General features: G+C 52.8%; 2 protein-coding genes across 3 annotated transcripts in view; one reads left to right on the top strand and one right to left on the bottom strand.

The window, feature by feature from the left end:
• PSMB7 (proteasome 20S subunit beta 7) overlaps positions 1–12,157 on the top strand; it is a 63,420-nt gene extending 51,263 nt beyond the window's left edge. Inside the window, exons 7-8 of the mRNA XM_047699321.1 lie at positions 8,886–9,037; positions 11,875–12,157. Coding sequence (XP_047555277.1) covers positions 8,886–9,037; positions 11,875–11,986 — 264 coding nt within the window. The 3' untranslated portion in view covers positions 11,987–12,157. The remainder of the gene's footprint in view (positions 1–8,885; positions 9,038–11,874) is intronic.
• A 1,023-nt stretch (positions 12,158–13,180) lies between these two features.
• The window catches only part of NEK6 (NIMA related kinase 6), an 81,717-nt gene continuing 74,201 nt past the window's right edge, over positions 13,181–20,696 (bottom strand). For both annotated transcript variants that reach the window (XM_047699320.1, XM_047699319.1), the window contains exons 9-10: positions 17,932–18,045; positions 13,181–14,785 (exon numbers count right to left, since the gene is read on the bottom strand). In XM_047699320.1, coding sequence (XP_047555276.1) covers positions 14,675–14,785; positions 17,932–18,045 — 225 coding nt within the window. In that variant the 3' untranslated portion in view covers positions 13,181–14,674. The remainder of the gene's footprint in view (positions 14,786–17,931; positions 18,046–20,696) is intronic.

Below are 20,696 nucleotides of genomic sequence, written 5' to 3'. Positions count from 1 at the left end.
CTTCCTCCCACCGCCTTGCTTGCAGGGCCGGTTCCTTGTATGGCCCATGAGGTTCTCTGATACTCAGCCACACCTTTCTCCTTCCCACGGTTTTACTTCTTCCATCACATCTGCCCCTTGGCTTGGCGACCATTTATTTGTATGTCAGGACTCAGCCTCGTCTTTGTCACCTGTGCCCCGTGAGACCTCTGTACCCCTCTATAGTTCGGGCATCAGGCCTGATTTTTTTTTTTTTTTTAAAGATTTATTTATTTATTTGACAGACAGAGATCACAAGTAGGTGGAGAGGCAGGCAGAGAGAGAGAGAGGAGGAAGCAGGTTCCTTGCTAAGCAGAGAGCCCGATGCGGGCTTAATCCCAGGACCCTGAGATCATGACCTGAGCGGAAGGCAGAGGCTTAACCCACTGAGCCACCCAGGTGCCTCAGGCCTGATTCTTAAGACCTCTTACCACACTGTAGTGAGCTTTTCTTCCTGTTTCTCTTCTGGACTCCACACTCTTCGGGGCAAGGTCTTTGTCTGTTCGGACCTTATGTGCAGTGTTCTGTGGTGTCTGCAGAGCACGTTAGGATCAGAGCATTAGGACATCTTTGCTGAACTCAGCTGAACTGTACATTTTTTTAAAGGGTTTTATATCATGTGAAACTTGCTTCGTATGTGGTCTTTAAACTTCGTCAAACAAAGGTGCTCTGTACTTCCATGGATCTCCTTCTAGTCCTTTCTAATCCTTGTGAGGCTGTAGAAGCAGGATCGTGCAGTGTAACCCAGTCCCCACAGTAACCTTCCCACATGTGCCCTGTCCCCTGCCCTGCTTTCCATCCTCCAGATGTGAGTGTGGCTCTTGTTCGTCTCTGAGTGACCCAGGGAACACATTAACTTCATTTCCCCCTCTGTTTTCATCACCAGGAATTTATTGGCAGAGTTATCACTGATCGCCGGGGAGAGAGCGAGATTATGAAGATCTTATTACCACCTGGGGCCGCTTGGTTTCCATTTGGAGGATAGTTGAGCATATTTCTTACTTTTCCTTTAAACCTAGTCTTGTTTTTTTCTCTGATTATATTTGATTCACTGCAGCCTTGGAAATACATATTTGTGTACACATATGCTGCGAACGCTGATTTCTTCTTGCAGAAAGCAATATGTTCCTGTCTCTCTTGGTCCTTTTCCCTCTGGAAGCTTAGGTGTTTTTCCTTCCATTCGGTGTCTCAGAATCCAGCAGGACCTCTTGCCCACCACCGGTTTTCCTGTGGCCGGGTACGAAGGTGGGCTTCAGTGAGGCAAGGCCCTACCCTAGCACTGATCCCCGAGTCCCACTCAGACCCAGCCATGCGCCCTCCGTGCTGCAGCCAGCCGTTCCAGAGCCTCAGTTTCTCTGCTCACAGGCGGTGAGGAGGATTAAGTTGGCACAGACCCAGCGGAGGTGGTTGGGTGTCCCCTGTTCTTCACACCCTGGCCTCTTGCCTTCTGCCATAGAATTTGCTCATAATTCTGTTTGTAAAGTCCATGTGTCAGGGACATTCCTGTCCCCTTATTCCTCCTAACAGCCCCTGGACAGAGGCATTGTCCCTGTTCTTTCAGCGGGCAGCCCGTGACTCCTGGAGCTCAGCGCCGTGTCCATCAGTGCCCCAGCTGGGCTGCTCTTTTCTATTTCTGTGGCGGCTGTTTCTGGCTCATTGCGGCTCCGTAGCCTCAGAGGTCTGCTGTCCCGCCCCGAGTTGTGATCAGGCTTTCGTATCCTTCTGTGATCTGTGGTCTGGCACGGGCCGGGTTGGCAGTGGTGTGGCTGGCAATTCCTTGAATGTGAACACCCTCTCCCATCCCTGCTGAAAACCCCTCAGATTGCTCCTGTGCGCACAGCAGGTTTGCCCTTCCTTACTCCCATCACCCTCATCCGAGGTGCCAGAAGCTGTCGCGGGTGGGGGGTGGGGGGGTGGAAGTGGCAGTGCCCTCTGGACCTTAAAGACACAGTCCCTGCCTCACTTGCCACTCTGGGCACACGCAGCACCAGCTGTGCCTCGGTTACACGTAACAGTTCGGGGAGTTCACACGAGCAGCCGTGTTTGCCCACACGGCTCAGGCCAAAACCAAAAGTCAGACACCTTTGCTTTTGTCACACAGCCCTGTCTGAAAAAATACTAAATTAACCTTTTCCACTGTAAAATATGTCTCCACACATGGGATACATCATGTCTGTTACAGAGTGTGGGAAGCAGTCTGCTTGTGGGGGGACTGTTTTAAACACTTTTTTGAGCTCTTTAAATTTTATTCAACCATCAGCCACGAATGAGTCCTTCAGGCCGCATTAGGTAGCATAGGCAGAACCTCAGCGTGTCCACAGGCCACCACGGGACACTGTGTTTAAACCTCTTCCCGCGGTGTTTACCGGTCTTGGAGCGCTCTTGGTCCCTGGTCCCCAGTTGGAGCTGGCGCGCTTTTGGAACTCCCCCTTTGGTATGCTGCCGTCTCATAACTCATTTCACCTTCCAGTTGGGCAAAGCTGGGAATGCATTCGAAGTTGGTGGTTCATGTTTTCATTTGTTGACATCCACGCCAGGCCCTGTGCTTGCTGCCTGGGGTACAGAAGGGAGATGGGATAGTTTGGGTCCTCTTGTTAGAGCCCGAACTCTTCGTCACACCCAGACTTCTAGTCTGCTCTGCTGCGAACTAGACCGTTTTTTTTGCTATTTCACATCAAAGTGACTAAAGACAATGCAGGTTTTCCAAGATGAATTTGGACGGCTTCTGTTCTCGTTGGCTAAAATTTTAGTTTTTAGTAAAGGAGCAAACTATTGTGAACTAAATGGTCCTTGCAGATTTTGTAGCAACTAAGAAAACTGATGGGAGCTGTGAGAGGGTCCAGCTGCGATGCCGCCCGCATGTCTCATTCCCTGGAGCGGACGTAGGAGAGCCAGTGTCCCTGACTCCCGGCATGATGGTGGGACGCATGGCAAAGGGCCGCGTCTGCAGGACCCCAGAGGACAGCAGAGCCAGCGAAGCTCTGTCCTTCATGACAAAGGCTGTTTCTTCTTTTTTCAGCTCCTTTAGTGTCAGCCCCTCAGCTACCTAAATGGGCTATATTTTCCAGCAAATAACCCATTTTATTATTTTAAAAAATTTTAGGTACAAGTCAGTTGTTTTAAACGACTTGCCGTACACACTTATTTTCACATTCCAAAGCTGTATCTAAAATAGTGTTAGGTTTTCCAGTGCATATTTGATGTTTTGCCTGCTCCTACTGTAAGTAAAACGCTGTTCCGAATGCATAAGTGAATGTGGTGGAACGTAGAGGCTTTATTTAAAGAGCATTAATTCGACGCTGAACTGTCCAGAGTGCCCATTGGCTGGGGCACCAACATTGTACTCTGGTGGCATTCCGCATCTAAAAATCACTTAAGTGAGAAGAGAAATTCGATTGTAGCTGTAGACAAGAATAATATGGAAAAGTTTCTTTGCAGTACTATTTTGGACCTGCACCATAGTGACTGCCGAGGTAATCTATCAGTTTGTGAGTGTCTACAAAATGCAACTCTCTAGGTAACAGGTTTAAAGTAAAGATTTAATACAGTCTCCATCTCCTATGATGTTGCAGTGACAGTTTAAAACTCATTCTCTAAATCTCAGCAGACTTTATAGCTAGCAGTGGGCCAATATAAAGTTTAATAGCATTACAACACATAAATCATCTTTTAAAGATGCTACTAGTAGCTCCAATATTAAATGCAGACAATCGCCTGTGTTATAAATAATTTATCAAACACCGTTTCAGATTAGCCTTCCATGCTGAGTTATTTATTTTAGCCTTTTCTGTACGATTCCTAAGGCACTTTTTGAAAGATCCATTACTGGTCAGTTTAATGAACTTGGGGGTCTGTTTTGTCCCCTCAAGCACTCGGGTACAGCTGTGGTGACCATTACATGGCCGACGTGGACCTCTTTGTGCCTTTTACAAGTGCTGCCCATTTGTCATGTGGCGGTAAATGGAGCTGCACATTGGAGTCCGGGGACACATTGCGCGATGCGGTGATGGAGACAAACAGATAGCTCTATAAAGTGCTGCTTGTCACAGCTGACTTGTACTACACTACATCACTCTTATTGTAATCTCATTTAAGAAGCAGGGGCGGCCCGGGGGACTGATATTCCCAGTTAGTTTGGTCTTTGTAGCCATAAAGCAGGAAGTGCTCCTTTTATTTTCTCTGAACTTTTAGGGAGTGTGCTTTTTGCTTGGATTAATTGTTAGAGGAACTTCTTCACAGAACTGTGTGCAGATCTGTCAGCAGGTTTGTTTGGATCTTCCTCTCCTGGCCTGGGGTTTGGTACGGGCAGTCAGTGCTTCGAGGTAAATTTGGTCTCCGTGCTTCCAGGAGTCCTCTGACTTGCTTGCTTAAGTAAGTTATGTTTTATTACGCAACAGCTGTGTGTCAGGCTATAATAGGTGCTTTCTATACCTTATTTCTAATTCTTGCGTTAGTCCTTTGGTAAATCCTAATGTATTGTCACTATACTTACTACAAGGGAAGACAGTGAATTCGGAGAGGTGAAGTGACCTGCCCAAGGTTGCACAGCAGTAAGTAGGAAATGGGATTCAGACCCAGTCTGCCTCTGCATCTGCCAGATTAACTTTTAATCACCAGGTGGTGATATTTTGGCTGAGTGTCTCAAAGTAAGAGGAAGCAGCCATTGGGCCATTTTTTCTGGTAGCCAAGATGAGTCCTGCTGGTCTGTGTGCACACCGAATCCAAGTTCCCTTGTGACTCACAGCGTAAATCCGTGAACAGCTGGTGGCGGGGGGGGGGGATGGGGAGAGGCTGCGGCCTGGCAGTGGGCAACAGCATGGCACCGGGGTCTGCTCAGCTGGGGCCACAGGCTCTGCAGGGCCCTCGTCAGAGCCCCTCGGTAGCAGCTGTCCCTGGGCAGATGCTGCTCAGAACCTAGGTTACCCCGCAGCTTCCAGAAAAGGAAGTGCGATTTCCCTGGGAAGAAGGAATCCTAAAGGAAGGAACAATGCTTCCTGCGTTTATTGTGGGCCAGAGACAGATAAAAATGTGGTGTTTTCCCCACCTCTTGCTTTCAGTTGGTGGTTCTTGATGGTTTTCTTAAATATTTGGTAGAATGTGTTAAAGACAAGAGTTGTTTAATTGTGAAACTCCACTATAAAGAAAACATAGTATGAATATGCCCAGTAGCATATTTGCATATGTGTCTAGAATTCTGCGTCTGGAAGTACGGTGGTAAAAGACAGTGACATACAAAGTGTTTCCTGGAACATAGTAGGCGTCTCTATATATTTGCTAAAGACATTAGCTGTGTAAGTAATGGGTAGACCATAGAGCCTTGGTAAATTTTCACCCTGTTTGCCTTTTGAGGGTTTTTGCTAGGGGTGGGGTACATGTGAAATAAGACACATATTTTTTAAAAGGTTTGTTTATTTGAGAGAGTGCGCATGCGCTAGCGGGGGTGGAGCAGAGGGAAAGGGAGAGAGCATCCTTGGTAGACTCCCTGCTGAGTGCAAAACCTGATGCAGGGCTTGTTATCATGACCTGAGCAGAAATCGAGTTGGACGCTTAACAGACTGAACCACCCTGGTGCCCCAAGACATGGGTTTCTAATCTTGATCTCTGCCGTACTGCATTGTAGAAATGTTTAAGTGGTGTTCGTGGGCAGTTTGGGAAGCGCAGGGCTCCCCCACCTCTGTTACGGAAATGACAGTTAGAGAAACTGCCTGTTGGCCCAAAGACTACCATCCACCATCCACTTTGCCTGGGTTCTGAAGATCCTATGTGATTGAGGAGTGACATACCCTGAATCAGGGAACTGCTGTCCACTGTCCCCAACTCACTAAGGAGCCCCCAGCTGAGACAGGTTGCTTGTGAGCTGGTAGGGTGCTGTGGCATTCTGGCTCTGGAGCCCCGTGGACCTGTTTTAACTGTTCACTAGCTTGGTGACCTTGGGCAAGTCATACACTCTCTCAGCTGTAGTGTCTGACAGTACTAACTTAAGAAGATGGTTGAGGACAGAGGTAAAGATTATGATCATCAATATGCCTAACTCGGTACTTGGCATATTGTGGTAGGTGGTCAGTAAGGTTCATTCCATTTCATAATATTCAGTCCTGTGCATATTAGATGAGGGTAGGACTGGAAAAAAGACCAGAGACTTGTGAGATTTTTTTTTCCTTAAGGAATCGGTGGAGAGGAAAGGAATTTAAATGTGTATTTTCTCAATTTTTAAAAGCCTTTTATACTTAAATAACAGCACATAATAATTTTATGAATAAATCAAGCTATACATAATGCTTTTTGCACATTTTTAATTTTTATAAGTTCTTCTATTCACTTTGTGGAATATTTGCAAAATAGAGGACGATTCGCCCGTGATCTGTGCACTCTTAGCATTCTGGTATCTGTGTGCCCAGTTTCACTGACAGACATTAGATACGCATGCCTGATATCATGTGTCTATCTCTGTTTCCTTGGAGTCTTCCCCCATCCCCAAACATACAATGACTTGGGAAATTCAAATCTGCAGTCCCGAGTGCAGCCAGCAGGGTTGGTGACATCCGCTAGGTACTGTTGGCTGGCTCAAGGCACTGATGCAGTGATGAGAAAAGCAGTGATATCAAAGCAGAGAAAATCATGAAACAGAGAAGAGAAGGGAAGAGGAAAGAGAATAGGTGAGGGGCAGGGGAATAAGGAAGGTGTCCCTACACACGTGCGTGCGCAAATCTAGAATCTTTTAAGAGAAGCAGTTTGGAATGAGGCCGTGTTCATTAAATTATGGTTGGGTTTTGCTGTCTGTATGGTAGCCGTCATCTCTAAGATGGTTTCTTTGGTATCATCACCTTCATGGGCTTTTGGCCTCTTGGGAGCCCCAGGAGAGAATTCCTGATTGGAGGATCCTGTTTGGATGAGTTCTCACGGGGCTGTATATGCACAGGAGAATAATGGGCTCCGCTGGCCCAGCAGTAGGGCCACTCGGGAAGTGAAGAAACCTGGTAGGATAAAGATCAGAATAACCCCCTAGCTCCTACTGCTGGGTTGCTCAGGATCCCACTTCCCGCAGAGCCTTCTCCATCCTTCTCTGAGTCTGTAGAGGGCGCTCATGTCACTGGAATCCCACTTCCTGGCTTAGGGCAGGCAGAGGAGTAGGAACCCCGAGAGGCTCAGATCTCACAGCAGGGAGTCAGCAAATCTGCCCTTCCATGATCGCGGGCTGGACTTTGAGGCAGGCGGGCCTGTTTCGCAGAGCGGCACTTCCGTGAACTCTTTGGCCCTACGGTGCTGGCGAATGGGGACGGGCAGCACAAGTTGGAGTCTCTTGCTTGGGAGAATGGCTCATCTCTTTCCTTTTTGCCTGCAGAGCTTGTACTTGGCTCTTTTGGGACAAAGCAGGTCCCCATCTTGCGGCTTCCACTACCAGCCTTCGGTGTTACCGGCCTGCTTTGTGCACGCCTGGTGCGTGGCTTGTCTCGCAGAGCCCTCCCTGGGGCCTTGCTGAGGCGGCCGGTGTTTGCACAGCTCTGCCTCAGTTATCCATTAGCCCTTAGCACACGACACTGTAGCTACTTGTGGCTGATTACCCCCTGCACGCTAAACCCCCACAGGGCAGGGACCTGGGGCCTCATCCGGCTCTGCAGCTCCGCCTCCTAGCATCTGAAAGGCCTTCTTGAATCAGAAATGAATTAATTCACCTTTTTACAAGTAACTGTTGGTGACTTAGACGTGGTCCTGAAAGAAGTAGAAGAGAGAATGATTCAAAGAAAGGAATCACTTTATTTTTTTTTTATTTTTTATTTTTTTAAAGATTTTATTTATTTATTTGACAGAGAGAAATCACAAGTAGGCAGAGAGGCAGGCAGAGAGAGAGGAGGAAGCAGGCTCCCCGCTGAGCAGAGAGCCCGATGCGGGGCTCGAACCCAGGACCTGGGATCATGACCTGAGCCGAAGGCAGCGGCTCAACCCACTGAGCCACCCAGGCGCCCCATGGAATCACTTTAAGTGAAAGAAAGTAATAGATTCTCTTGGGGACAAGAGGCCCCACCCTTGGCTTTGCCACCATTTTGCTAGAACTGTAATGTTTTGGTTTTAGTTTTTCCCCTTGATAGCGACTTCTTCATTATGTTACTCGAAAGCAGGTTCCAACTGTTATGGAACATTTTTGATCAGGGGTTAGCAGACTACAACCCATGGGCCAGCTCTGGCTCTCCGAGGCTTTTCTGGCACACAACCACACACGTTTGTTTATACATCGTCTTAACGGCTGTCTTGTGCTACTGTGGCTGAGTTGAGTAGTAATGACAGAGACAGTATATCTACAAAGCCTAAAATATTTAGTACCTGGCCCTTGACAAGAAAAGTTTACTGGTCCCTGTTTTAGATGATAAATTGCTGTCAGCCCAGAGTCCTCAGTCATGCAGTGATTATCCGATGTGAAGCGGCATTTTGAAGAGTTGCATGTGTAAAGGGTTCAGAAGACCTGATTTCCGCACTTACTAGGCGAGGAACCTTCAGCAGGTCATCCTGGTACTCGGAGACCTTTCCTTCATCTATAAAACGGGCACCAAAAATGTCCACCTCACCAGGGATTCTGCACACTGCTTTTTTTTTTTTTTTTAATTTATTTTTATTTATTTGACAGAGATCACAAGTAGGCAGAGAGGCAGGCAGAGAGAGAGGAGGGGAAGCAGGCTCCCCGACAAGCAGAGAGCCCGATGTGGGGCTCGATCCCAGGACCCTGGGATCATGACCTGAGCCGAAGGCAGAGGCTTTAACCTACTGAGCCACCCAGGCACCCCAACTGCACACTGCTCTTGAGGGCACTTTGTGGCTGTCAGAGCAGCTCTCACAGCGACTGTGGCCATGATCGTTGCCATTCTTTTGCTCAGGAGGAGGACGCCAAGAAGCTGGTGAGTGAAGCCATCGCAGCGGGCATCTTCAATGACCTGGGGTCTGGAAGTAACATTGATCTCTGCGTTATCAGCAAGAGCAAGCTGGACTTCCTGCGCCCGTACTCAGTGCCCAACAAGAAGGGGACCAGGTAAGTGGAGAGATGGAATTCTGCCTGTGTCCCCCGACTCCCGCGGCTACCTGTGGTCTCTCCATGGCACTTAGGGTTTTCTTGATTAGTAACTCCAGTGTCCCCACGCCAGCCTGCCACACAGACCTTTGAGTCCTTATTTGCTTTATGATTTGGGTAGCTGGCAGGTATAGAAGGGTGGTTTAATTTGTAAAATGTTGGTGGGAGAGATAGAGCAGGGCCCGGTAGAGAGTCCTAGCCTGGGGGTTTGCCGGGAGAGGTTCGAATCACCTGCTGTTCTTTCTCTAGTTTCTTAAAGGATCCCCTGAATCCCTGTGTGAAATTCCACGAGAAGCACTTTGCAGGGAAAAACCAGCCCACAGCTTTTCTCAGAGTTGCGGAGGAGTCGTGAGCAGTTAGAAACCATGGGTTAGAAGTCTTGCAAGTTAGCCTGGGGAGCTCCCCTTGCCTCCTGCTTTCCAGGGAGCCGAGCCGGTCCGCCCGGGGCCTGTGCCCAGCAGGCCTGTGTCTCAGCCGCTCGGCCCAGGCTCAGAGTGGGGGACAGGGTTCCAGCCGGTTTGCTGACTAGAACTGGAAGGTTTCCAGCCCTCGTGACTGGTCTCATCTGCAGTCTCGCGTTGTTGTCCAGCTGTTTGGCCATCCTCTGGCCCCTGACCTCTTCCGCGGTCCTGACAGCTCAAGACGGGGCTCCTGAGCACTGCGGGCTTCACAGACTCGACCACTTCCCGGCAGCCCTGTATCGAGGCCAGAGCGTAGCAGGCACCGTCGTCGCCTTAACTCTCACTACGTATACACGAACTCCAAGTCGGGAGTAGTTCCAAGGAAAGAGTAGAACATTGAGAACCAGCACTGCGCTCAGCGTTGTGGGAACTCCGCGTGCTCGCCGCAGGCTGCAGTAACTCAGTAGCAAAGAGTTCTGGCTCAGGAGCTGGGAAGAGGTCATTGCCTGGCACGGTGACTTTGGGCCCGTCAGTCTCGTCGTCTTGGAAATGACGGAGCTAGCTAGGTGAACGACCCGGGGAGTACTCGGCCTTTGAGCTGGAAGGGAAGCCACCTTCCGGGCCTGGGGCTGTGCTGGGAGCAGGCTTTGCCACGCTCCCTGACGGCTCGGGTGCCCCATTGTAGGCAAGGTGCCCAGGAACTGAGAGTTCAGGCGGGGCGACATGGTTACGCTCCATCCGGACAGAACAGCCTCCTGGGTGAGGACTCTGGAAGCCACGTTTGAGCCTCTGAAAGGAGTATTTGTGTAGGACAAGGAACCTGTGCTTAGCAGTGGCACATCTTAATTCTTCAGGACATTGTCAGTCACAATGTGCGAGTAAACCCACAAGAACAGACATAAAATGACCCCCTTAAGGGCGAGTTGTAAAGATTCAGTGAGCTGGTACGGAGGGGCTCAGCCCGTGGCAGGTGTGCGCCCCCTGCCCTCTGGACAGAGCCACTTGCTGCTCAGGGCCTGGGCCCCACCGCACGCTGCACTCCGGAATCCCACCGCCCTCTCTCCTGCCAGTGGCTGACTCAGTGGGCAGTCGGCGTGGGGGTGGGGCAGAGGTTCGGCCTGGGCCGTTGTGGACGCAGCCCTGCACCTTCCTCTTGGCTGAGCCCTGCTTGGGGAGGCCCTCTCTGCCCGCCGACGCCAGGCGCCCGTGCCCCGGGGTGAGGAGGCTCTCGCGTGTCGGAGCCTCCCACGGACATGGTGCCTCAGAGGAGTCAGGCACACAGGAGCCGCAGGGAGCTCTGGCTCCAAGACCACGGGCTGCCGGGGGTCCATTCCGGGAAGCGGGGGAAGGAGCTGCATCTTCACGCCAGCAGGGGAGGGCGGGGCAATCTCCGAGAAGGTGCTGCCGTCTGATCCTTGGAGTGTGGTGAGCCCGAGGGCCGGGCAGAAATGAGGCCAGCCGCCTGCTGCACGAGCTCCTGGGTTTCTGCAGAGCTCTGACGTCCGCTCTTTCCTGCTTCCTGCTCCCGGTTCAAACCACAGGAGTGCACCGGTGCCCATCTGAGGGGATGATTTTCAAGGAGCACGTGGTCCCGGCATAGCCAGCAGCCTTCTGTTAGTCCGCGCCAGATTGACAGAAATAATGTCCCAGCTGGGGAAAGACCAGAGGAACAGTTGGATTTGTCCTGCTGTTTGACGATACTGTAATTCCGGCCCCAGTGTGAGAATTAGCAGCTCAGACGTGGCTCTTACAGACTGCCTGTGTCCGGAGAAACCGCTGTCGCGAGTCACCCCGAGAGAAGGGTGGGGCGTGATGTGGTGGCGACCCGCCGCGCTGCCGCAGGGAACAGCTAACCCTTCTCGAGGCTCAGGAGGGCGGTCTAGAGGGACAAGTCCAGAGTCTGCCTGCGGGTCATTTTTATACTGTTCTCGCTTCCACATGTTTTTAGTGTTTAAGGTAACAGTTAGGTCATCCTTGTTTCTACACAAGAGAAGGGTGATGACAGCCTAACAAAAGGGCCCACTTCCTGCTGATACTGAAGGGTGCTTTGGGGGAGTTGAAGCTCAAAGGCAAATGACCAGGTGCTTTCCAGCATCTTTTGGGGATGGTGAGGTGGCGAGGGAAATGTGAGGGCCCACTAAGTGCCAGGTGCTCTCTCTGAGCGCTTTTGGGGCACACATCTACTAGGCACCCCTATTTTGTAGCCCTGGAGCAGCAGGGAGAGTGAGCCTTGGGGCAGTTGAGTACGCCTCCGCCCAGGGTTACAGAGCTGGGAAACAGGAGAGCCGGGCTCTGAGTCCAGTCCTGCTTGCTGATTTGCCTGAGTACTTGTCCCTCTCTCCAGGCCTCTGTCGGGCTCCTTGAGGGGATCCTAACTCTGCTTTTCTTTCCCACTAGGTTTGGCCGGTACAGGTGTGAGAAAGGGACGACTGCGGTCCTCACTGAAAAAGTCACCAGCCTGGAAATCGAGGTGCTGGAAGAGACAGTTCAAACAATGGACACTTCCTGAATGGTGTCCGGGGAGAACCTGGGCTTTGAGCAGCACAGGAATCACCCTGATGGGCTGATCTGTGCTCTACGGGGGCGGGTGGGGGGCAGTGGAGGCTCCTCCGTAAGACCTTCATTTGGCGCATTGTCTGCTGAGTGAGACCCAATAAAAATGAAAACCGGATGGAATGGCTGAGGTCTGGAGGTTGTATGGTTTTTTAGTCACTAAAGCTCATCAACCTGCCCCCCCCACTTTCAGGATAGGCTTGCCTCCCCCAGTGCCCGTCTGCGTTCACACAGGTCTAAGCAATGGGACCCTCCTCCCAAAAGCAGGTGAGGCCTCCTCTGTCGTGGAAATCAGATGAACCTTTCTGCCCATCCCCGTGCAAACTTCTCTTTGTTCGGGGTGGTCCCAGGCTTCTTGTTTGGTTTTGCCTTTTTTAGAGGGAGGGCGGCACAGCCTTTTAAATCAGCAGCCAAGTAGGAAAAAGTAGAGACATCGGTTCTGAGTACCAAGAAAAAGCATGTAGGGGGACAGTTGGCTTCCCTGTTCCCAGTTCCATAAAACTGGTTCCGCTGCTTGTTGGCCACTTTCACAGAAGTCGGCGGAATGCTCTGGGGCTTGCAGTTTGTAATAATTAGGGTACCATCATCTCACAGGCGCTCGGGCCTGGGGAATGGTTGAGATTTCATGCCTCCAGAGGGTCCTGGTGGGCAGAGTTGCTCTCATGGTGTTGAATGTAGCATGGTGTACAGAAAGCAAGTTATCTGCGTCTGAGGCTGATTCTGCCACGGGTGACATAGTAGAGGCTCTGAGAGCCATAAGCAGAATATGTGCAAAAAACTCTGTGGAATCAGAAAAACTTTTAGTGGCAAGTGCTAGGCAGGAGATCGGGCCTTGACTCTCCCCCGGAGATAGCGTGGCTGGGGTACACGGCAGAGTCCCAGCACCATGGTCTTCCAGAGTGAGCCCATTCTTGGGGCAGCCTCCCTTGTTAAAACTGCAAGGAGTAGGGTAGGGGGGGGACAATGGAATTATTTAGAGCAGTGTCTTGGCTGATGATGATCAAAATTATCTGGGGAGCTTAAAAAAATTCCAGGATTACTCAGAATGTCTGGGGCCTGAGAAATTCTGTTTTTAAAGGCGTCTGGGGAAATTGTACTGTAACATGAGGCTGTTTTTAAGTTATCCGTGAATCGTACTCACTCGCAGAAGTGACCCCACTTACCCCATTTTATTTCAAACACGGAGAACAAGTACAAAGCAAAGGTTGCATCTGAAGAAAATGTCCCAAACCCGGCAGGGTTACAGTAGAACAGAGTTCACATGTGGGAACAGAGCCTCGGCCCAGCCCAAGTCCTTTACCCCCAGGGAGGCCTGGACCCCTGGTCAGCAAGTCGGCTGCAGTCAGAGCACCTGACCAGCACGCTGAGTGGGCGGGCACATCTCTATCTGGAGGCTGAACTGTCACCAGGTCGATGGGTGACAACTTAGACCATATGAGGATTAACTTGAGTAGAAAAGCAAAATTCAAACTATTTCCTTCAGAGCTTGAGTTTTCCCTAAGTTCACATTTATAAATTAGTCTTCACAGTTAATCCTATTTGGGAACAAGAAATAAACGAACATAGTTCTGGTTTCCTGCGCATCATACAGTTAGTTGTACGTTAATTCTTGACTTACATGGTCCATGGACTTCAGTTTTGCGAAGGGGCGGGTGAGTGGCTACCATTTTTGGATCATCTACAAAATGCTAGGTAACTTGCCTATTTTATTTCCAATTCTGACAGCAAGGCTGAAGGTAGACACTATTAGTCCCATTTTACAGATGAGGAGACTAAGGCTCAGAGAGGCTAAGAGAGGTGCCCAGGGTCATGGTAGGCAGTTGCAGAACCAGAACTTGTACAGAGAACAGCCTGAGGGCATGGTTTATATTTCTATTTTTTGTATCCCGTGCTTCCTTCCCACAGAGGAGAACAGACCCTTAACACTGTTAAATGAACTGCCGGCCTTCCAGCAGGTGATGGCGGGAGTGCCCAAGGTGCCCTGGACGGAGCAGGTGATCAGGAGAGGAGGGCTGGGCCAGGCCGCACAGAACACACCCGAGGCTCTCGAGAGACCAGGTGCCTTCTGAGACTCTGTGCCAGATGCTGGGTTCTCCTCATCGTCATTCATCAAGTTATAAATGTAGATAAAAAATATTTGGAAAATCTCCACTCTACTTTAAAAAATTATTTCCATTTTATCCTTTTACAACAGAGCAAGCACACAGCTTGATTTTTTGGAAAAGATTCTAAGAGCTAAACTGAACTTGCTACAAACCATTTTGAAAGGCTCACTACAAATCACACAGTCTCCTGCAATTCTCCTGTTCTTACAAACCTTGACGGGTCACTGAAGGAATTATCCTAGAGATTCACATTACAATCCAGATGCAGGGGGTGCGCCGGTGGCTCGCCGAGCCACCCACCCTTGGTAACAAGCCAGCTGAGACTGTCCACAGTTTAAAGAAAGGACTTTTGAATGTGACCACCGTGACCTTGTGACCAGTGCCCCTCCCCTAGCTGCTCTGCACTCAGCATCTGCTGTGAAGCCTGGCCCCCTCTGGGGAACCCGCTGAACCCTCTGGTCTTAGTTGATCTAGGCTACCAGGCGGCCACTTCGGAGAGAAGACTCAGGTGAGGCAGAGTGGAGCGGCTGCGTCCGCGTTCAGGTGCTGGAGGTCCACACGTGCATCTGCTTGGCAACCTGGTGCACGTAGCCGATGTCGGGTCTCTGGTTGGGGTCGGGGTAGATGCACATGCTGACCAGTTCCCGTAACTGCAAGGGAGAGGATGGCGTGTTATCCCTCGGGAGGCTCTGGCGGGGACTCCGCCCTCCTACCGGAGGGGATGCCTGGCACATGGGTGAGCGATGACGGGGGCCGCCACGGCCACCGAGGGGAGCCAGCGCCCGTGCTAGGCCTGTCTGGCCCCAAGGCCACACCTGGGAGACCCTGTGAGTGGCTCTGTCCAAACAATTGTGAACTTCCAACTGCCCACACTGCTGTGTGTGTGTGTGTGTGTGTGTGTGTGTGTGTCTGCTGTCAGTCATGCCGACACCCAAACCAGAGGACAGAACTCAAGGCAAGGGCTTATTGATCATAATAAATGCATTAACATGCAGCAGGGCTGCAGTCTGCCCACCCCCTGGCCTCTTTATTGTGCTCATGAAAGACGGAGCTTTTAATTATACAGACACTGAAGGCTGCGCCAGCCTCGGGGTGGGGGAAGGGCGCCTTGAGCCTCTGATCGCCCCGGTTCTTCTGATAGCCAGAGTGCCAATTATTTTAATGGTAATTAAAATAATGACCTTAAAAAGCCTACATCTTAACTTGCATCACTGGGCTCACTGCAATTTTTTCACTTAAATACCTGGTGCTGGAGTGGCCGGCTGGCCCTGCGGGGTTGGGGGGCCGCAGCAGAGAGAGGGCTGGGCCGGTCCTGAATAAGAGGGCTCCTGTGGACTTGGTGGCTGTGCTCGGGGCGTCTGCGGAGGCTGGAGGGGTCAGGCGGGGGCCCTGGGGCTACTGGACGCGCTCCCATATTTCACACCCGAGATGTTTCAGACTGCAAACGAGCTTTCCCCGGGTCGGGCACTGTGAGCTTCCCTGCAACCCGTGTGCTGCCTTTTTGGGGTTCTGCTGCTTCATGAACACCGGGAAACCCCTGGCCCGAAAGCTGCGGCTGCGCCCGTGGGCGGCCTGAGCACTCCTGGAGTTGGAGGTTGCGTGTGACGAGACGGTCCATTTAGGAATCTTGTGGAATCTCACAGTATTCAGGGGAAGGCAGCAGTAGTGGCCCCTGACAAGTTCATGTACCCAAGAAAAATGGAGGAAGGTAAAGTCATCGTGACTCCCAGTGACGCAGCGAGGAGACTACGCAGTTGGCAGTGAGAGCCTGTTTGAAAACCTGAGAAACAACAATAAGGTGTCTTATACCCCTAAGAGGTGACGTGAACTTCAAAAGTGAGGTGTGCTGAGCAACTCCAGTGCAGAGAAGCCCCTCTCGCTTCCTAACACCCGGCCTAAAGATGCTGAACGGAACTGGTGAAAGCCGGATGCTCTGGGGTGTGCGAGGCCACAGAGTCGGAGTGACTGACTTGGGAGAAGGGGGCGGAGGGCTTTATGCGGTTTTATTTCATTTCAACTTCTGTCTACAAGGCAGAGATTATGGTTCCCATTTATAGGTAGGAAAGGGCCACAGAGAAGTTTTGATTTGCTCCAAGGTCCAAGTCTAAGCTTCTTCTAAATAACACAGATTTTCAAATTTTAAAAGGTGAGAAAAGAAAAACCAAATGCAGCTATGAACTTGGTTAGGAAATCTCTTAACTGGACCTTTCCTGCCAACTCTCAGTCCAGGACTTAAGTACTTCCTTCAGGGAGACGCGGAAGAACTCTGTTAAGCCGCTGAGGCTAGAGCCACAACAGAGAGGGCACCAGACGACTCTCCAGGAGTGCGTCCTCCCCACCCTGACCCTCGTCCTCTGGGAGTCCGCGATGCCAGTGAGCGTGGTGTTAAGTGTGGAGGCTGCCAAGATGGGTGGCTGATGACCCTTTTGGTTGGCCTGCCTGGACACAGCGTGAGGGCACGCTGGAACACCTGGTCTCTGCAGCCCAAGCCCCTGGTGCACGAGGGCTGTTCCTTCCAGAGCCTTCTGAACCTCCAGGATTGGGATGGCAGCAAGCCGCACAGGTGGCACCTCAGCCCAGCGGGACCACTGGCTCCCGAAGAGGCGTGGCTTTAAGAAACAGGACTGCACAGTGGCTGCGTGCAGGATTCTGGGAGATCGCCTTCGCCACTTGTGAGTTACGTGACCTTGGGCAAGTTACGTTAATCTATCCGTGTCTCAGTTTCCTCGGTAAAACAGGAGGTAGGGGAGGACCCCACGGTAAGTCATAAATGTGAGCTGCTGTCTTGCCACAACAGCCTGTGGTCCTCAGGGTGGGCCCAGGGAGGTTCCGGAGTCCCTCCCCCCCCACACCCGCTAGTGCGGCCCCTGACAGAAGGAGCATGGAGAGTTGGCACAGCATTTACCCAGAACCAGGCCCTTTGTTAAGCTGGTGGCTCCTTTTGGTGGCACTGGGGTCAATGTGAGCCCGGTGCTAAGCTGAGCACATCACATGCATTACCAAATCCTTACACTGACCCCGGGAGGCCGCCTCTAGGATTATCCCCGTGTTACAGACGAGGAGACCGAGGCTCCGGAGAGTTCAATGACTCGCCCAGGAACAGGGAAGAGGGGCCACACCCTTAGCCATGCTGTGTTGTAAACCTGTCGTTTCATCTGCACATCCTATTTACAGGGGTGAAACATTAGCCCTGTTTTCCAGAAGATGGCACTGAGGGAGGGGATATGCACACGCAGCTGGGACCTGGCACGGACCCAATGCCAGAACTGTCTGTGTCCACAGCCCTCACACCCAGAGTAAAACGCTGCAAATAAGAGCCCAAGGAGACCAGTCTGTTTGCCATGGTTTCCTGTCACGGGAACGGAGTGGCAGCCAGCGCGGGGGATGGGGCACCCGAGGTCCTGCCACTCCTGCCTCCGCATCTGGTTCCTGTTGTCCCACACGGCACCGAGCCTGTCTCTGGGACCAGCAGCGGCCAGCCTCGTACTCAAGCACCGGCTTGGGAGCCAAATGGGCAGAAGTGTGCCAATGGGGCCTCCCCGGCCAGCTCCTGCTGGTTTCTGGGCCACGTACTGCTGTGGGGGCCCACACTGGTGTCCGTGAAACCTCTTTAGTAAAATTAATCTACTTTTCCCCCATACCCCCCGCCCCTGCATCACTTTCCCAGAAATCTTCCCTTTTCACCCAGTTAAGAGAACCCAAGTTCACACCCACAGCCATGGCATTTTGGAAATGGCTCTCCTCTCAAGCCACTGCTAGCCGTAAAGCTTCCCAGGCCTGGTGGCGGCAAACTCACCTTCTCCGAGTAATGTTCTCCAGGGAGAGGCGGGTAGTCACACTGCTCGATCTTCTGGCAGAGGGAGAAGAGGTTCATTTTATCTCCATAGAAGGGACTCTGGAGAGCTGCCATCTGTGGGGGGAAGGGGGGATAAGAAAAGTGAGTTTGCAGCCTTGAGGTCCAGGGGCAAAAGGGACCACTCCAGATTGAGGTGCCGTCCTCCTCTGGTCCTGATGGACAATGTCCAGGAGGATCTCTTAAAAAAACCCTGAGGGAGCTGGGATGCAACATAGTAGCAGTTTGAACTGAACCGAACCTTGTCATGCAAGCAAATTCAGTGGCACGAGGCTTCAGTGGTAAAACTTTAAGGGCAACAAGGAAGGGGGGAGCTGAATATGGAGGGCCAGCCAGCCTCGTGCAGTCACATGGCCCGCCTCACGCCGCAGCTCCCCAGGACTGATTCTGGTCGCATGCACACGGCAGATGGGAAAACAGGCCCTGCTCACTGGGATTCGTGCCTGTGCCCAGCAGGCTCTCTCTGGTGCATTGTTCCATTCCGAAGACACCCATGGGAGGATGTCTAAGTAACGCACTGAGGAAATTACCCAAGGACTAGCATTTTGGGGGTGGGGAAGGGGAGGTGAGGCCTTTCATTTTTGGTTTTCATTCTGGTGTTTTCACTAGCCTGAGGGCCTGGAGTTCGGGGCAGTGGCTGGTGCTCTCTGCAGAAGCCGGCAGTCCCGGATGCGGGAGCCTGGGACCCCACGCATCACAGAAGCTCCGGGGTGCAGGGGCAGCAAGTGCCTGGTTCCGCAGCTGGCCGCAGCCTGCCTGAGTCCCAGCTCTTCCCTCTTGCCGGGTGTCTGGCCTCCTGTTTCTTAGTCTGCAAAATGGGAAAGGCTCCACCTGCAGGGCTCCGGGCAGGCTCAGCCGGCACAGGTGTCCCCAGCCTGATGAGGCCGGGGACACCGGCTCCACCCTGGGGCACTGGGAAGTGAGAGGACTGTGATGGTGGCCCAGTGGGGTCTCCCCCAGTCGGGGAGCTACCAGGCTTCCCCTTTCTGGAGAGTATCCGGATTCCCCACCCCGTCCCTCACGGCACTACTCGGGGTTCGCGGGAGCTCAGGGCAGCTGTGACAGGCACAGTGCCCGGCGGCCCCCCCGCTGACGAACCCGTAATGAGATTCAAGTGCTTCTCGTCACTCCGGCTCACTGCTACCTGCCGCCAGGAGACGCCCAACGCCTCCTGCTAATGAAGTGCCGTCGGGTCTTTGTGCCTGCCTGTCCGCTGGGGAGCCGGGCTGCCAAGGCCACTCGTGCAGACTCCTCGGCCTGGGGCTCCCCGGCCCCCTGAGGGGTCCTCACTTGGCCTCAGGCCCCGAGGGCTGGCCAGGGAGCCCTAGCGCAGGGCGGGGAGAAGGCCGTGGGTGTGGGGTGTGCAGGTGCCCAACGAGCTTTAGTGTCTGGTCTGACCCCATCCTCTGCTCACCCCCATGGGCAGGTCTGGCCTCCTTCAGGAGGGCCCAGGGGGCTTCCGAGCCCAGGCGACGTTCTTGGGTTTACAAAAGGCCTCTGAGGAGGCAGCACGGTGCGGCCTGGAGACTTTGTGGTTTCCTCGGACCCAGGCCCAGGGGTCTGCACCCGTGGGGAAGCACCTGTGGGCCCAGGTGCCAGGGCCATGCCGAGTGATTTCGGAGGGGCGTTCGGGGCCAGCCTCACCTCTCCACCCGTGACCAGGGGCTCTGAGCCCCTGGAGGAGGGCTGTGGAATCCCCTCTTGCAGGTAAGCTACAGGGAGGGACCCCTGGGCCGGGAAGGGCATCGGCCCAGCCCACTGCGGGCCCCGCCAGCCTGACGGGGAGCCTGGCCTACTGCCGAGTGTGCAAAATGGCACCGCTCGGGTGATACGGTTCCAGCAGCTGAAATGAGAGCCTCGGTGCGAAGGGCTAATTGGGCAGTTTCAAAAGGACATCTGTTGCCACGGTAGAGAGCAGCTGAGGCTCGAGGGCGGTCACTCGGGGTGAGCTGGGTGCCCTCCGAGTCGTGGCTGGATGATTAAGATGGATTTTCCTGGAAAGTGTTTCTGTTCAGAGTAGAAAGAACATTTAAAAATGCTGGTGCCCTAACACAGGCCCTGGTTTCCCGTGTGTGGGACCCGGGAGGGAGACTGGCTAATCCTCTCAACAAGCCATTGGGATGTGCACAGACCTTGCTGATGAGGATCCCCAAAGGGCCCCAGAAATTAGGGGGGATGCAAGCCCCTTCAGAGCGTTCCTCCTCCCTTGCGGGACGCTCCCACACTGTCCTGAACGGGGTCAGCAGAGGGCTCCACCGCGGGAGGCCGAGACAGTGGCTTCTCCATCCACGAAGGCAGCGTCTAGTGACAGCAGCGCCGCGCCCGCTGCCGGCTAAGCGCCTTCCACCCGGATCAGGGCGCCGGGCTGTGAAGGAACCTCTGGGTCTGCTCGAGGTGCTGGGATTAGAACGATTATCCGGAATGAGGAGATCCTGGCACTGGTGACCAGGAGACCCCCACCCCACCCCCCACCGCCGCCTGGTGGACGTGGTGGTGGACCTGCCGTTCTGGCTGATCCTGGTGGCCGCGTCAGAACACCGAGAGCCGTGGCTCTCGGCGCTGCTCCTCAGATGCGCAACTTGTCCTCTCTGGCGTGATCGGGATGACACACAGCCAGGCATGTGGGAGAGTGTGGCCGCTCGCCCCCTGCCAGCGGGGCTCAGACACACTGGTGTGTGATCTGAGATGTCAGAGGGAGAAGGGGACTC

This window comes from Lutra lutra, chromosome 13, assembly GCF_902655055.1.
Source record: "Lutra lutra chromosome 13, mLutLut1.2, whole genome shotgun sequence".
In the NCBI taxonomy this organism is placed as follows: Eukaryota; Metazoa; Chordata; class Mammalia; order Carnivora; family Mustelidae; genus Lutra; species Lutra lutra.
Note: the sequence above shows the minus strand (reverse complement) of the source record. Positions and strands in the feature narration are given on the sequence as shown.